This window comes from Asparagus officinalis, chromosome 10 (genome assembly GCF_001876935.1).
Source record: "Asparagus officinalis chromosome 10, Aspof.V1, whole genome shotgun sequence".
Taxonomy (NCBI): domain Eukaryota; kingdom Viridiplantae; phylum Streptophyta; class Magnoliopsida; order Asparagales; family Asparagaceae; genus Asparagus; species Asparagus officinalis.
In genome coordinates this window covers 30,752,294-30,771,054 of record NC_033803.1, presented here as the reverse complement: position 1 = coordinate 30,771,054, position 18,761 = coordinate 30,752,294, and the positions used below count along the sequence as shown (strand labels likewise).

Sequence of the window (18,761 nt, the reverse complement as noted above, 5' to 3'; positions counted from 1 at the left end):
ACGAGGCGACGAGGTTGACGAATCGCACGCAAGCAATGGAATACATCCATTCGCGTGCGGAATCAAGCAACCGGTTCGGGAGTCAACACGAGTCATCCAAACAAGAGCGGACTCGGATGAATCACATCGAATCAAGATCGTTGTCGGACTCGAACTCAGAAGTGATTACTGCCAAATCAGGAATCGGATTTACTGGCCAAATCAGGTCAACAAATCGAGTCCAGACAAATCAACCGCACAACCGAATCACGGACAAAACAGATACAACGGAAAAAACACAAACCCAAACACCCTGAGGGGCTCGCCGAAACCGAGCCACTTCAGGGTGGCTCGGCCAAGCCGAGCCACCTGAGGTGGCTCGGTGGCCGAGCCACCCAGGTGGCTCGGCATGAGCCGAGCCACCTAGGGGTGGCCGGCCACTTGTGGCCGAGCCACCTCAGCCCAGATCTGTGCCTGGGCACAGATCTGGGTGCCTATAAATAGGCCATGTGGTTCATTTGTTCAAGGGTTGGATTTTTTGGAGGCGAAGCCCTGCTGGATTGAAGACTCAGATCTAGAAAAAAAGATTCAAGCTTTAGGATTTCGAGGACTTGCTCATCCAGATCTGGTGCTCGGCGATCGTCAACGCCAAATAAGACAAGAGTTCGAGAGGACCGGATCTCAGATCTACGTAGGTGTACTTCGGATCAAAGCTTGGCCTTTGATCCCGAGATTTGGGCGATTGTTTCCTTGGTGAACCAATCCCCCCCGGCTATTATTTCCTTGGTTAAATAATACCCGTCGTACTGCGTAGATCCGACCGGATCTAGATCTCGCGGTGGTCCACGGATAAACCCCGGCGCAGGCAAAGAACCCACACAAGCGAGCGACCGCAAAACAGGAGCTCACGATTCGTTCGACAAATAAGGAAAGTTGTAATCTTTTCATTTTTTTTGTTGATTTCGTTGTAACCGGATCTTATAAAAAGACCGGATCTTTGTAACCGATAAACTATTATCAAAGAGTGCACAATGAATTCAATAATGAAGAAAGCAATGATTTTTCCCGCGAACAAGTCCATAACTTCATCCATCCAAATAGGTAGGCAAAGACTTCTCATAAAAACCAAAAGTTCCACAATGTTCATCACCATAATCTGTTTAAAATATATATAGCACATGAATTAACTTTTCAATCATCATAAACGCAACATAAAATTCAATCCCATAAAACATACTAAAGTTAAAGCAACATAGTAGCAACACAACACATATTACATATGTCTTAAAAAACAAATAACTACGACATAGTTTGTGACATTCAAACTCAAACAACCAACATAACACATATTACCATTGTTTTAATACTAAACATAAAATTATCCAAATCTAAATGATGCATGCGAAGTCTTCTAAGGTGCTGGAGGTGGTTGATGTCCTTGAAAGAAAGCACTGAGCTTCATATCCAAGGTATCAAACTTCATATTCATTGTGTCAAACTTCATCTCCAGAATATCAAATTTGTTGGTTAAGGTCTCTTGATTTTTCAGCATGAGCACATTTTGATCAAACACGGTTTTTTGACCCACTTCCAAATCTAGTATTCTAGCAGACATTGTATTGTATTATGCATCTGAGAAACAAGAGGATTCATGTATTTGTGATATTGGTGGTGGAATATGAGAGGAGGAGGGTCCAGCTTCATCAGTGTTTTGTGGTTGGGGTTGATTTTCTGTTTTAGGTTGATGTTGAGGTTCATCTTGGTGAATTTCAAAGTTTGTTAATTTCATCCTAGTTAGGGCATTAGAATCAAAGAATTCAATGGAACGAATGACAGAATTTTCAGACTCAATATTAACATGAAATTTATCAAAGATTTTTGTTAAAAATGCACCGTAAGGAAGAAATCCTATTGGTATTGTCAGAAGATTATCAAAATAAACTTCAGCCCAATTAACTTGGATATTCCCCATTATAGTATATGATGCTTTTTCTAAGTCTAGGGAAATAAAATGGAAACTTCTAGTTTTTGGAAACAGGTTATAAGCTAAGATTCGGGCAATGAAACGAGGAATTGGACGTAGCTTATTTGAATTATTCAATGGTTTACTATAACCAGGAAGAAAAATATGATTGGATAGTAATTCTGAATCATTCATTCTGATTGACCTAAGAGTACTATAACCAGGAAGAAAAATATGATTGGATAGTAATTCTGAATCATTCATTCTGATTGACCTAAGAGAGACTCCTCAGAAAGGAATGCTAAAATTTTTTCTAATTGACTTAGAAGTCAAGTCAATTTCTACTCCTTTGACAAGAGTTCTAAGCTTCAGTTCCACTAATAGTTCCTATACGTTCTATATTAGTATAGAACAATTGAACTAGAAAAGGATATGTAGGTTTTCTATTTTCAACAGAGAATAATTCAAGTAACCCCACATTTTCAAAATATGATCCAAAATTCCATTGGATAAAATCATCAAATTTCACAAATCGTCCTGGAAGAACTTCAAATGTGGATATTTTGTTAAATTCTTCAAGTAAATCAGGACTTTTTAAATATATGATGATTTTATCATTAACATTAGTATGAACTTGCTTAGCTTTCTTAGCTCTAGACATGATTTAAATATATGATGATTTTATCATTAACATTAGTATGAACTTGCTTAGCTTTCTTAGCTCTAGACATGATAAATCATAAATATACCAAAAGATGAGAAAGATCAAGTTGAGAAATTACCAAAAACAGATGAAACCCTAGGATTAGTCGACTATTATTGGATGTAGTCGACTACACAGACTGTCAAACTAAAGAAACCAAAGTATTTGATGAAGATTTTGAGAAGAAAAACGAAAATTTGATGATGCCCTAACTTGGATTCAATGGGTTCTGAAGAGGGCAAGAAGAGAGATCGGTTATGAAAAGAAGAAGATGGGTTTTGTGTTTTTGATTTTTCTTTAGAATAAAAATTGTAATTTGTATGGTTAGGATTAAATTAATAACAAATAAATGGTGAAGATTTGCTCTTAAATATGTGGCTAGGATTGATGGGATTAGAATCAATGGTTGAGATGAAAATCCAATATGCTGAAAAACTAAGTTTGGAAAAATCTGAGGTTGTAGTCGACTACTAAGAAAATTAGTCGACTACACTGTAATTGATAGAACTCTGGATTTCAGATTAAACACAGATTACTCGACTATTAAGAGAATTAGTCGACTACACTGTAATTGACAGAAAGTTAATTTTTAGATTTTAACTCATAGTAGTCGACTACTAAGCAAATTAATCGACTACGCTAAAATTTACAGAACAACTTATATGCAAAGCTTGTGCATGTAGTCGACTATAGGTAAAATTAGTCGACTATAAAGGGTATGTATGCATATGTATTTATTTTAAAACTTTAATTTAAATCTTCAATTGAACATATACCTAATTCCCTTCTTAATTTAACATGAATTTCTTCTTTTAAGGGTTTTGTTAATATATCTGCTATTTGTTTATTAGTAGATATAAATTCTAATAAAATATCACCTTTAAGTACATGATCACGTAAGAAATGATGTCTAATATCAATATGTTTTGTACGTGAATGTTGAATAGGATTTTTTAGATAAATTGATTGCATTTGAATTGTCACACATTATGGATGATATGGGACAATTTATGCCATAATCAAATAATATTTGTTTCATCCATAATACTTGAGCACATGCTAGACTTGTAGCAATATATTCTGCTTCAGTCGTTGATAATGATACTGAATTTTGTTTTTTACTAAATCAAGATACAAGTGAATGTCCTAAGAAATGACATGTTCCACTTGTACTTTTTCTATCGGATTTGCATCTGGCAAAATCAGCATCACTATAAGATAATAAATCAAATGTGCTATTCTTTAGATAAAATAACCCATAATTTGTAGTATCTTTAAGATATCTAAAAATTCTTTTCACGGCTTTATGGTGTGATTCTTTAGGATTAGATTGAAATCTAGCACATAAACATACACTAAACATAATATCATGTCTACTAGTAGTAATGTAAAGAAGTGATCCAATCATACCTCGATAGAGCTTTTGATCAATATTCTTACCATTTTCATCTTTGTCAAGAGATATAGTAGTACTCATTGGTGTTGGTTTGCTTGTTGTATTTTCCATTCCAAAGCGTTTGAGTAATTCATTAGCATACTTGCTTTGATTGATGAATATTTCATCTTTTAATTGTTTGATTTGATGTCCAAGGAAGAAATTAAGTTCACTCATATGACTCATTTCAAATTCATCCTGCATAGTCTTAGCAAACTCTTGACAAAAATTGTTGTTAGTAGAACCAAAAATAATATCATCTACATATATTTGAATTAATAATATATCTTTATTTATTTTCTTAATAAATAATGTTGAATCAACCTTTCTAATTTTAAAACCTGAAGTTAAAAGAAAATTCTTTAATCTATCATACCAAGCACGAGGTACTTGTTTAAGATCATATAAAGCTTTCTTAAGTTTAAAAACATGGTTAGGAAAACTTTCATGTTTAAAACTGGAAGGTTGTTCTACAAAAACTTTTTCTTTTATAAAACCATTTAGAAAAGCACTTTTAACATCCATTTGAAATAGTTTAAAATTCATAAAAGATACAAAAGCAAGTAAAATTCTAATAGATTCTAAATGAGCAACCGGTGCTATGTTTCATCATAATCAATACCTTCTTCTTGATTATATCCTTATGGAACTAATCTTGCTTTGTTTCTAACAACTTGACCAGATTCATCTAATTTATTTCTAAAAACCCATTTTGTTCCAATGATTGATTTATGTTGAGGTCTAGGTATAATATCTCAAACATTATTTCTTGTAAATTGGTTAAGTTCATCTTGCATAGCAATTATCCAAAAATCATCAAGTAAGGCTTCTTTTATATTTTTAGGTTCAATAGTTGAAATAAAAGCAGTATGAGCAATTAAATTAAAATAAGATCTAGTAGTTACTTTATCAGAAATATTACCAATAATTAAATCATGTGGATGATTTTTAACTTCTACAAAATTCTTTGGTAAATCATTTTGTAAATTTTCATCTTTTAAAGCATCTATCATTGGGGTATCATTGATAGTATCAAATTCATCATCATTGTTTGAAACAATAGGTGTTATTGTAAAAATTTCATCAAAAGAAACATGCATTGATTCTTCAATAACTAAAGTTCTTGTATTGAATATTATATAAGATTTACTATGTTTAAGACCATCAACTAATAAAACATTGTCAATAAAAGGTTTATTTGGATTACCGACAATTCCAAAACCGATAACTTTTCCTTTGTTGTTATCTTCAAAAGTGACGGTACTGCCATCCTTATTTTGAAAAGATGACAACAATTATATGTTTCCAGTCATATGTTTAGAACAACCGCTATTCAAAATCCACCTATCTTTTTTGGGTACCTGAAATGATAAACATTTACAAATTTGGTACCCATGCTTTGTTGTGTCCATGAAATTAGCCTTTAGGAAACCAAACTCATGAAGAGTTTGATTTGCCTATATAGTTAGTTGATAAACAAACATTTTTAATATAATCAGAAATATAAAAAATTTTATAGAATGAAGTTAATTCTTTAGGCACCCAAATCGAAAAGAATTTTAATTTTATTTTACATATATCATTATTTATATTACAAGAAGATTTTACAAAAATGGTTTTCTTAGATATATTTATATTAACTTGAAAACCTAACCTTTTGTCTTTTGAGAATCTTTTTAAAAAGAAAGTATTTTATTAAGATTTTCTTTACCTTTATTGAATTTACTAATATTTAAACATATATCATCATATTTTAATTTAATAGAAGAAATATCTTTATCTAAACTATTAATGTGAATATTTAAATTATTACATTCTAATTTTAGATAAACGTTCTCATTGGATAAACATTGATTTTCTTTAAGCAAGAAAAAATTTTCTTCTTTCAATTTAATTTCTTGAGAGTTAGAATTTGTAGATGAATTAAAATATAAAATTTCTTCAAGTAATCTTTTATTTTCTCCTTTAAGAAAATTATGTGAAGTCTTTAATCTCCAAAAAAAATTTATATAATTCATTAAAAGCATCTAAAAGTTCTTCATTATCACTTACTTCATCTTGTGCCATAAAGCATATATGAGCACTTTCCGTTTCTTCAATTTCTTCATCTGAAGATGAATTATCACTATCATCTCATGTAGCCGTCATAACTTTCCTTTTCTTGTTGCTTTGAATATTGTTGAAGTTGTTGAAAAATTTGATTTTTACTTATTGTAGGCGTCTAAAATTGCCTATGAGAGCCCGCACGAAATTCAAAGCAATGAATTGCCGAGTCAAGAAGACTCACCTAAGCAGCTCGTGCGCGCCGATCAACGCGCGTACGTCAAATCAGCTCGTGCGCGTCGGTCAACGCGCGTACGTCAAATCAGCTCGTGCGCACCGGTCAATGCGCGTACGTCAAGTCAGCTCGTGCGCACCGGTTAACGCGCGTACATCAAATCATCTCGTGCACGTCGGTCAACGCGCGTACTTCAAATCATCTCGTGCATGTCAACCACCTCGTGCACGTCGGTCAACGCGCGCACGCCAATTAGTCCACACGCATCGATCAATACACGTATATTAACTAAAGCGCGTTCGACGATCGGTCTTGCGGCGAAGCATACAAGTCAACAAATCGGCCAAACACGTGAAAAGAGAAAATCTCGGAAGAAAGGGAACATAAAAGAATGAGTCGGCAAAACTGCGCGAGCGCAGGACGAAATAAACCGACCCGCGCAAGCGCGGGACGGATCAATCCGACCTACACAAGTGCAGGTCGGATCAATCCGACCTGCACAAGTGCAGGTCGGATCTGATCCTACCCGCACAAGTGCAGGTCGGACCAATCCGACCTGTACAAGCGCAGGTCGGACCGATCCGACCCGCGCAAGCGCAGTACGGAACCCGAAACGTGTTTTGACGGTTTTGATGCTGTTTTCGTAGGATTTATCTGTTCCAGGAGTTTCTAACTGACTTGATATCATCTCCAAACGTGGTTAGGTGGTTGTTAACTGAAGATAGAGCCAAATCACTTGTTTTCATCCAAATAACCGCTTCCGAAGCCCTATAAATACAAGCATAGGGCCTCCTTTCAGGGGAGGACGAATATTTATCAAGACGTGGAGGTGCTGCTGGATTGAGGAGTCAAGGAGCACGAATTTCAGTGAAGACAAATCAGATCCTGGCGAACTTCGGCATAAAGAAGGAGCTATTCGAAGGATCTGAACCCCGTCCGTCCGTCCCTTGAGATTAGGCTTGGTCTTAATCTCGAGAAGAGCCCTGATTTCGCTTGGTCGATCTCAGCGCTTCAAATCAAATACTTCCTCGGTGAAGATGAAGTTCTGCCGAATTTTTCATTAACCGGATCCAGATCTAAGGCGGTCCACGGAAAAACCCCGGCACCGGCAAAGATCTCACGCAAAGCAGCGGGTGATAAACGTCCTCTGCGTTTGTTTTAGTATTGATAGATTTGATTGGAATACTCATACCACCAAGATGCATCTTCTTTTCGGGAACCCAACTCTTAAAAACTCCAAAGTTAGGCGTGCTTGGCCTGGAGAAATTCTAGGATGGGTGACCCCCTGGGAAGTTTTCCAGGGAGCGCGTGAGTGAGGACAAAACGTGCTGAAAAGACATGTGGTGGTTTGTGAGGCCAGTCCATCAGATCTAATAGCGTACCGACTCCGGGATTCCGGGGCGGGGCGTTACAGTTTTGACGAGAGTTGTGAACTTTTATTTTCATTGTGTAAAAGTCTTATAAAAAGATAATCTTTTTTTTTTTGTTTTCATTGTAACGACTGAAGTTGTAATGAATACCGCAATGAATACATCAATTTTCGACGTAAACACTTATTCTTCAACAATGAACATTCTTTCTTCATATCCTAGTTTGTTACACTTGAAACAAAGTAAGTTACTTGAATTTGAATTCTTTGATTTAAACATACCTCGTTTTATGAATTTTCTAAATTTGCGTGCAAACATGCTCATTTCTTCATTATTATCTGAATCTTCTTTATCAGAAGTAGCATTGAATGCAAGCACTTTCTTATTCTTTGTTTCATCCTCATTCTTTCTATCTTCAATTTGAACTTCATAAGCCATAAGATTGCTGATAAGGTTTTCAACCCGTAAGAGTTGACAAATCATTTGCTTCTTCAATTGTGGTAACCTTCTTTTCCCATTGTGGAGTAAGTGAACGTAGTATTTTTCTTACCATCTCCACTTGAGTATATGTTTTACCAATACCAATGAGAGAATTAGTGATGTCGGTGAATCTTGTAAACATTTCTCCAATGGTCTCATTTTTCTTCATCTTGAATAATTCAAATCTGTGTACAAGAACAGAAATTTTAGATTCTTTAACTTTATTTGTACCTTCATGAGTTACCTCTAGTGTGTGTCAAATATCATAGGCAGATGTGGCTGTTGACACTCTATTGAACTCATTCTTGTCAAGTACACAGAATAGTGCATTCATGGCTTTGGAGTCCAAGTTTGCATTGTTTCTTTGAGATGTAGTCCATTCTGAGAAAGGGGTTGTCAGCTTCTCATATTTCGTTTCCACAATGTTCCAAAGTTCATAGCCAATTGAATGGAGATAGATTTTCATTCGGTACTTCCAATAGTTGCAGTTCAATCCATCGAACATTGGTGGATGATTTGTAGAATGACCCTTTTTAAATTATGATGTATTTGTTGATGCTATCTTTAACCTTGCTCTGATACCAAATGTAGGATCTGAAATAGGTACACTAGAATACTAGAGGGGGTGAATATTATTCTTTTAAAATCTATGCAAAGTAGATAATAAATTGCAATAAAGAATGGTAACAATCTGAAAAAATCACAATCACAAAAAAGAGATTTTATACTGGTTTCACCAATCCGGTATACATCCAGTCCCCAAGCAAATTCTGCTTAAGATTTCCACTATAATTTTGAATCAAGTACAAAATTAAAATCAAACCTGACCAATTTGCAAGTCCCTGCAAATTGTAACACCAATTGACAGACCCTTGCCAATTGCACACTGATCTCTAGACCAAGAGATCAGTCTCTCTCAAACTGAGAGAACTTTCCTTGAATTAAACAACTCAATTCCTATAAGCCTTGATTTGAAGTGTTGTGTAGCAGTGGCGTAGGAATACTTTTAACCTCTGGAAATTTCCTAAATAATATGTATTTTGAATGATGATCAAAGGCAATTTCAGTAAAGATCTTTTCTCAAAACTTACTGAAATCTGAAATTTTTGACTTTTGAAAAATGCACAAACAATGAAGTTTATAGGTATATAATCATATGTTATTTTTCTAAACATATAACCTTTTTATAGCCCTTGAAAAGACAAGTTTTTAAACTTTAAAAACGTTTAAAAACGGCTATAAACTGTTAATGATTCAAACATTAACATTTAGAAAAACTGCATTAGTAGTCGACTATAATGCATAGTAGTCGACTACTCTGTAATACAAAATGTCTGGAATTTAGAAACTAAAACTTAGTAGTTGACTATTCTTCTTAGTAGTCGACTACTCTGTATTACAGAAAGTCTGAAAAACAAAAATCAAATATCAGTAGTCGACTATAATTGTTAGTAGTCGACTATATTGTAAAATAAACATTCTATAAAACAATTTTCAAACCTCAGTAGTCGACTATATTTACTTGTAGTCGACTACTCTATAAAATAAACGTTCTGTAAATCAAAATTTAAAGCTGAGTAGTCGACTGTAATTCTTAGTAGTCGACTACTCTGTAGTTTTACAGAAACTTATATCTTGAACTTAGACTACAGTAGTCGACTATTATTCTTATTAGTCGACTATTAAAGAGTAAAAATATTATGTATGAACTATTTTTAGACTTAATGATAAACTAAAAACTCTAATGGTTAACATAAGGGATTTCTATTGTTAACCAACACACTAAGCCTATGTTAGTGTGTTCTAATTTCTGTGTGTGTGTGTGTGAGTGATCAAGTCTTATACAAAAATTCTAAGTAAAGATAAATGTAAAAATTACATTGATGTATTTGTTTTTCATCTTCTTTACTTCATAATGCCTTGAACTCATATTGCACTTGTTCATTTTGATGTTGAAAGCTGCAATTAAATGTTAGTGCAAATGTATAACACACATAGTGATTCTCAATATGAATAAATTGTTATCATCAAAATTATATCATGGGGACATGATATCCAACAATTTCCATAGTGTTCAAGATGGTATGTGAGTTGAACTAATTCAATGTTCAATTTTTAGAAACCTGATCGAAGTGCTAACCTTTTACATGTTACTTGATAATTAAAGGTGCATTTCGTAGTAAGTTTGTGAGTATTAAACTTTGAGTGTGCTTGACATGAATCCTGTCTAGCAAGTTACCGGTAAGAATTCTTCATAATTAAATATTAATTATGCAGTTTAATCTCATGCATGCACAACTAAAAAAGCAATCTTTAAAAGGTTTTGTTGACCAGGGAAGTGCTCAGAAGAAGGGATAAAAATGTTTTACTCTAAGGTGTAGCATTTATCAAAGAGTAAAAGAAAACATATCCTGAAGAACATAGTTATACAAATCTGGAATATCTATATGAACTTTTGACAACAGATCTATGTGCTTATCTACTGATTAAGGAGAAATGAAAGGTGAGTTATTGAAAAGCCCCTAATATTTGTATGGTTCTCTGATCAAATTCACCTGTTGATGCAGTCTTCGGTATCACCTTCTCCATCCAGACTACCTATATTTTCGAATAAGGGAGCTGCAGAAGAATTTTAAGCTTCATGTTGTTCTGTGACATGTTGATGTGGTAAGCTTAATTGATTTTAGTCTTCATACATGGATCACTAATCTTTCTTGCTTGAAGCTGAGGGCTAACTTTAATATAAGTATTGTTTCTAGGTGGAAGAAAAACCATATGATGTAGTTAGATTTGGTGAAGTTTGAGAAGTTACTAAGTTAGTCTTACTGTAGTTTTTAATTAGTTGGGTGATATCTATTTGCTCATCTCTTCGTGTTTCAGGAAGATGTAATTAAACCTTTACTTGACGTTACGAAAACATCAATTACTGCTTCATGATTGCACCCTTCTATGTGGTTGGAGGTATGGTATTTTCTTGCAAGATTTTGTGTGTCTTTGTAGATTGACACTATGTTAATTTTGCGACATATAAATATTGGTAAGATTTTTTTTCATTGTTTCCTATTGTCAAGAACGATTAAATGATATTGAAAGAGATATATTTAATACAAATACAATTTATTAGTTCTTTCTACAAGAGAAATGTTTATACAAATTTAAGTATTGATTCAGTAGTTTACTTTTGAATTCATTTACAAGATTGTTGAGTATTAAGTTTGTGAGTATTAAACTTCGAGCGTGCTTTTATGAATTTCTACAGATGCGTTTTCTTTGAATGGACATGAAGGTGCTTCTGTTTTCAGTAAGTCGTCTATGAAGTTCAAGATGAATCTGTGAAAACTATTTCATTGTTATGAACAAGGAAGCTGAAAAATTAGTTAAAATACCAGCTCAAGATGTTGCGCAAACAATAAAATATGTGATTTTACTTCTTGAAGAGAAAGGGAGTAGACTTGCTAACTTTCATATTCTTCCATGTTGATATAACACATCTCTGTACCATTATCTTCTCTTATAGAAAAAGTTTAGCAAAGAGATCTTAATGAAGATGGTGAGTAACATGAGTTTGCCTCATTGCCTATCACAGAATCTAAGTTTATTCATGAGAATTTTGAATTTAACACTGTCATTAATAACTTAAGTTTAACACGGTCATTAATAACTTAAGTTTAATACTGTCATTAATAACTTAAGTTTTACGCATTACAACAAACATCTGAAGAAGTTTAGATTTGGCTCTTTGGGTCCCTCTCTACCATCATGAACATCCAGATGTTGTTGTAGAATGATTTTATGTCAAAGACTGCAAAAGAATAAACAAAAAAAGTCAAAAATGAATGGAATGACAACTCTTAAGTTTTAGAAATTTTCACAAGCTACAAATCGAATATACATTTGGTCAAATTCTATTCATTTATAAGCAAAACACTAAACATTATTTGTTTAGTACTAAATGGATTATTTAATCAAACTTGATCGAATATCTGGATGAATAATAACCGAACTGTTTATTAATTATTCGGTTCACTTCCACCACTATACTTCATATCTAAAGCAGAATTTTTTATTTTGATAACATGTTCAATATTTGAAAAAAAACATTTAAGAACCGTGGTTTGCACGGATCTAAATACTAGTGAGAAGGAAAGAAAGAACGAAGGAGGATTTTTTTTTTGGAAAAGGTGGCAGAAATTTGAATTATGAGGTTAAAGGAGACGATGATATAGATTTATAATTTTGATAAGTCACAGGGTTGGAAGAAATTTTTCAAAAAAGAAAAAATATAGTTCATTGTAAAAGGATGTTATTGTCACCAGGACACAAGTTAGAATATCATATTGACACCGGAGTAGAAATAAATACCTAATTGAAAAATAGGGTTAAGTTAAAATACCAATTTGGTAATTTAGCCTTTTATAGAACATGAAGTTGGTTAGTAAATTGCAATAGGTTTTTCAATATTAGTCCCTAAAATCTTTCATATTTTAAAATTAGTCTCTCTGATGTTCAAATTTTTAAACTAGTCCCCAAATCTTCAATTGTTCTGAAATTAGTCTCCTAAATCATAGCCCCCCCCACCCCCTCACCCCCACCAAAAAAAAACAAAAAACAAAGTTAGAAGTAAATTCAAAAGATTTGGGGGTTAATTTCAAGGCATTTAAAATATGTTCGTGTTTAATTTCTGGGGGTCTAATTTAAAAATATGAAGATTTGAGGACTGATTTAGAAACATTTAAAGATTTTGAAAACTGATTTCAAAATATGAAAGCTTTATTTTTATAATTTTAGTTTTTTCGATATTAGTCCCTAAAATCTTATATATTTTGATATCAAAATTATTATTAGGTCCCTCAAATCTTAGGATATTTTAAAATTAGTCCTCAAATAATTAAAATTGCTACTTGAACCCCCCAATTCTTAGGTTATTTCGAAATTAGTCGCTCACATAAAGCATGGAAGTGGCAATTTGAGGAAAATTAGTCCCCCAAATCATTAAAATTGCTATTAGGTCCTCAAATTCTAAGGCATTCTAAATTAATTCCTGCAATTGCTCTTCTATACTTGATTTGAGGGACTAATTCAGAATTACTCAAGAATTTAGGGACCTAATAGTAAGTTTAGAGATTTGAGGGACTAATTTGAAAATAATTTAATATTTGAAGGACCTCATAGCAATGTTAGTGATCTAAGGGACCGATGTAATATTTTGAAAGATGTAAGGGACTTAGATAGAAAAAACCTTTTAATTTTCAGTTTTTAGGCATTGATCATAGTTCTTCGGTCTAAATTCTCTCTCTGTCCCTCTCTCCCCGCTTACAAACGTCTCTCTCCCTTCCCCGCTTCTCCTCTCTTTCTCTCTCTCCCCTCTCGTTTGCCTCTCGGAACCCTGAAGACCACGTTTTAAGCTTCGACGGATGCCAATCGCCGATCTGCTACGCACATTGTCCTCATTTCTTCCATTTTATCTGAATCGATAGAAATTTACGGTAATTTACGTAGAGTTTATCTCAGAGATTTTAGTTTGTTCCCCCCTGATTGCTTGCATTGTAATCTCTTAGAAATATTTCTTCTATTGAATTGTCTCATAATCTCTTTCATGTTCAAGAAGCTAATAAACATTTCGCATTTGCTGATCATTTTCTGAGGTGTTTCCTTCCCTCTTGCTTTGTTGTATTTCACATTATTGCTTTTAAAAAGGCATTATTAAAAATACAAGTTCTGTTGATCATTTCTTTCTAGTACTCTACTTTTCCCCCATTCTTTACAATGAATTTATATGTAGGAATTATGCATTTTGTTTTTTTGTTTTTTTTGTAGGAATTAGGTCCTAATTGGATCACCCTGTAGTGCTGCAAACATTTTAATTTCTATTAACCAATCCATTAAATACTGTTTACATTATTATCAATTACCTCTTTAATTTATTGCTTTGCTGGGGTGCTTTTAGTGATGATTATGTTGTTCTATGAAATCTTCAGCTATGCAACTTCATACTAGGTAAAGTTATCCGACACAAAAAATGCTTCTTAATTACCATTCTATGCATGCAGGGAACTTTTGGTCTGCCTTCGACCATCGCAGACGAAATATTTTTTTTTTCATTTCTTTCTTCACATGGCTTTCATCCTTCTTTCTTTATTTCTTATAAAGTATCTTTATAATGTAATTTTCATGTTATGTGGTCGTCTTTTCATTCACTTAGCTCTGTGTAGAACAGACTATAACTTTTGACAAAGATTTTGAGTACTTTATTCATTCATGAGAAATTCTCTCATGTTTTTTTAATTTTGGCTTAAGCATATTCTAATCTAATCTAATATTTTTTTTGGGTATTCTTTCAATAGTTTAGGCTTGTTATTGAAGCATGCAAGCTATAAGAGAGATGCATGGATCAAGATCTTCAGTATGCACAGTTAAACAGCCGTACCTATCCCCCAAAAGCCCAAGTCCAAAAATTCCTCCATCTTATGTGGGTTATAATTCTGCTCATTTAGGACCTATTGGAACTCCAACAACCCGAGAGGGGCACAGACACCAACACACTTCCTCGGTGAGCATTCTTATAGATGAGCAACCCTCATGGCTCGATGACCTCCTTAATGAGCCAGATTCTCCTGTTGGAAAAGGAGCTCATAAACGATCATCAAGTGATTCTTTTGCATATGTACATACGTCTAATGTGTCTTCTAATCTAGCCCATGATGGCTTCAATGATCAACATCTTCAAGGGCTGCAACATCCACACTGTATTGGGGAAAATTCTTCTAGGATGCTTCAAAATAGAAGACATGAATTGACTTTGAGTAATGTGAATTATCTTGGTAGAAATGGTTCATTTGTAAAGAAAAAGATTATAAGACATCCTGGTCCAATATCTACTACAAAAGAACCTGAGGCGTTAGGATGTGAACAATTCCATGAGGAGTCCGCTCAAGATATGAAAGAATCTTCAGAAAAAAAAGAGGACGCTCATGAGAAGCAGGCGCAATCCGAGCTGGAAATAAAACAAGTTAAACGGTAAGTTACATAGCTAGGTTTAGTAGTGCTTCCATAGATCTTATTGCTTTTGAATTATCTGTTATATATATATATATATATCTATACACAAGAATATGTGGTTCAGTTTAGCTATATCTCTGCTGTTCACTTTGTTGCATGTTTATAGCATTTTGTAGACTATGAATTTCTGTGACATATTGCTTCCTTGAACTGCTTTCCTGATGGTTTCTTTTGCGCTCAAAGTTTTGTTTCTGTATTACCTGAAAGTAGCTTTAATATAGGAACATCTGTTACACACGTTTTATTTAATTGCATTGTTTGGTTAAACATCCAGTATCTTCATTTCACTGCACTTTAATGTTTCCTTGTAAGAGCTATCCAAATATAACATTATTCAACTAGAGTTGCAAAATATCTGAATTTTGTTTCCTCATTGTACAGTTTTGAAGCATAAATTTAAAATTTTAAAGGAATACTTAAAAGAGAAGGTTGAAAATGAGAAAGAGGGAGCCAAAGAGAGTAGCAATGACTCTTGTAGATAAAAGAAAATGTTTTGGAATATCCATAAGAGGCAGCGAACAAGAGTAAAATGGAAAAGGTCTGAGAAGCATTCCAAGTATTTTCCCAATTTTGTTCTTCTATGCTGTTATTATGAACGATTTAGAAGTCATTGCATTCCCCACCTTAAAACTACTGCATCCGTATATCCCAACTCAAACAGTGACCAATAAGATATGATGTGAAATGGTATTCTGATTCAAACTTGATGATCAGGAACAATGGAGAATGAATGTAGAAGTTTGTTAAGAGACAATAAAGGTAAGTTACACCACAGGCATGAAAAAATTATGAATAAATGTAGAAGCAATTACTATTGCCCTTGTCAGAATATGATATGCTCAAAATATGACTTTTTTTTCTCAAGAACGAAAATATAAATACTGTATGAGTGCTGCTCTCAGGCAACTAGAGTAAGAATGACTGTCCTATTGTGAATAAATATGTGGTGGTCGGTTACTGATATGGAGTGGAAATGTGATACTAACTCACTGGGGGCAGCAGCCAAGTTGGGATTTCAGACCATCTTGTACCACCATTTAGAAAAGAAGGATAGTTTTCCCCTTGGTTTAAAATTTATTCTACATCTTTTCCCTTCAATGCTTTTGCAGAGAAAAGAAAAGTATTGTTTGTCTAAAAATTTTATATGCTTCCCTTTTAATTGCTGTAATTAGAACAATATCAGAAGGTAGAAAATAGGACTGCATTTTTTCCCCTCTTCTTCTTATTTATCAAATATGACCAAGGTTTTAAATATCGTCTAATAATCCAATATTATTCCCGAGTTATCGGTTTTGGAAGCTTTCCGATAGGATAAGTTAGAATTTAAACCGGTTATCTTTTTTTGGGGTTTATCGGCGATAAAGGTGATTATCGGCTGATATTAGTGGCTCTATAAATCAGAATTATCGGGCCACACTATTGGGTTGTGATTTTAGGTAATGGGTAGTTTTTTAGTGAACTTGAAACCCAACACAGACCCGTTCTTTACAATAAAACTTAAACTCGATTAAGTAGTCCTAATCCTTCGTTCTCTCTCCCCTCATTTGTGCGGCTGTGTCCATTGTCCTTATCCTCTGATCTTCGTTTCTCTTTGGACTCTGTCGACCTTGACACTCGCCTCCGTCGACTTTGACGCTTGCCTCCGCTCCTCTTTGGACTCCGTTGACCTCAACGCTATCGACTTCGACCATTCGACACTGCTCTCTCATCGACATTAACTTCATCAACTTGACGACTTCGACTGATACTGTGTTCTCTCCATCGACACCATCATCAGCTAATCTGTTTGACTTGACGATGTTGACCAACGCTGAGCTCTCTATCGATGCCGAGCTCTCTCCATTGACGCCATCATCAACTGTGACTTCGACAATTCAACTTGGACTCTCCATCGATGCCACGCCTTTTGTCACGCCCCGAAACTGCAGCGGAATATCATAAAATACGGGGTACGCGACAGCAGCGACCTGTGCACGAGACAAGTCTTATGCACAAGTCAAGCCTGACAAATCATATCGCATAGTTTATTTTCAAAATATTCATAAACTTGCTGATGATAGAAATCAGAGCAACTATATATATATAACTGGTACTTACAGCCCACAAGCTCACCGTTATAAGTATTTTTACAAAACAAAACGAAATATGCTGAAGGTAACATCAAAAAGAAGAGGCTCTCCATATAACGCCTCTCAGCCACAAGCTCAAACCAAAAGTCGGCTAATAGGAAGCTACGCCGGATCTGAAAAAAAATATTAAAAACAACGGAATGAGCTAGCGCTCAGTGAGAACATTTCCCACTAGAGTTCCTAGATAACTAACAAAATAGTAATAATAATAGTTCTCAGAAATTTACAAATTTCAAGTTTTGCATGAGAAATTCACAGATAGCAGAATACGATCCAAAAATCGTAATATTGTCATTTTTAAGAAAGAATACAACAATTATATTTTCTTTCTCATGTGCAACTGAATAAACTGTGAAATTTCTTGGAATCAAACTCTTTTTGAAACAAGGTAAACATTAAGAAGAAAAGAACTACTAATTTGGGCAAAATCAGAGAATTGTTGTTTTCTTAATTTCACAGTCAAATTATCAGAATCTTATTTCTCGATGAGTATTTCATGAATGTAAAAGTCACCCCATAGGTCACACTAAGGCTACGAATTTTAGCCCAGTAGCAAGGGAATGCGTAACCGCATCAGATAACAGATAATTCCCGGGAACCGAATGCACCTAACACTGCCATAGGCTACTGGCCAAATACAGAGGGGCCAGAACAGATTTCAGAAGGGCCAATACAGAAGGGCCAAGACCAAATACAGAAGGGCCAAATAAAGGTGCATTCACCATATGGCAGACAGAACTAATTCATAGTGTGGACTATTTGAGGGTTTGAAAACATCGAGATCACATATCAAATGATAAATACTTTGCATACAGAATTTGCAGATATTTCAAATGAAATTGACAAGGTAAAGCGCCTCATTTCTGTTAAAACAGTTTACAGATTTTTTTTTTCTTTTATCAGATACTAAGTCACAAAGAATCTTTGAATCCGTTAAACTGTTGAAATACGTTCCAAATACCTCATCAAATTATTCAGATAAAACAATGTCCACGATTATTTGAAAATTGCATGAGAGCCAAATTTATTTTTCATATTTTATATACAGATCAAATTAGCTTTTCATATATTGTGCGAGGTTAACATAGTATTATAGGATAGACCACAACAGAAATAGGTCAAATCTTTATATACATGAAAAGACATATTATTTATTTATTTATTTTATCACAAGATAAATCAAATATAGAACTCATGCCATTTCATATTATAAAAATACTAGTGAGAAATGAACTCACCTCTAGTGGTCACGATATTCTCGAAATATTAGTCTCCCGAATATCAGCCAGAACCTATAATGTAAGATATAGGACTAATTATTAATTCAGGACAAACATATATTATAGGTAATTCAATTCATAACTA

At 34.0% G+C, this 18,761-nt stretch overlaps 1 protein-coding gene across 1 annotated transcript in view; it reads left to right on the top strand.

Moving 5' to 3' along the window:
- The window catches only part of LOC109825183 (uncharacterized protein At4g06598-like), a 22,123-nt gene continuing 16,916 nt past the window's right edge, over window positions 13,555–18,761 (top strand). Inside the window, exons 1-2 of the mRNA XM_020391956.1 lie at window positions 13,555–13,694; window positions 14,553–15,225. Of these exons, the coding sequence (XP_020247545.1) occupies window positions 14,573–15,225 (653 nt within the window). The 5' untranslated portion in view covers window positions 13,555–13,694; window positions 14,553–14,572. The remainder of the gene's footprint in view (window positions 13,695–14,552; window positions 15,226–18,761) is intronic.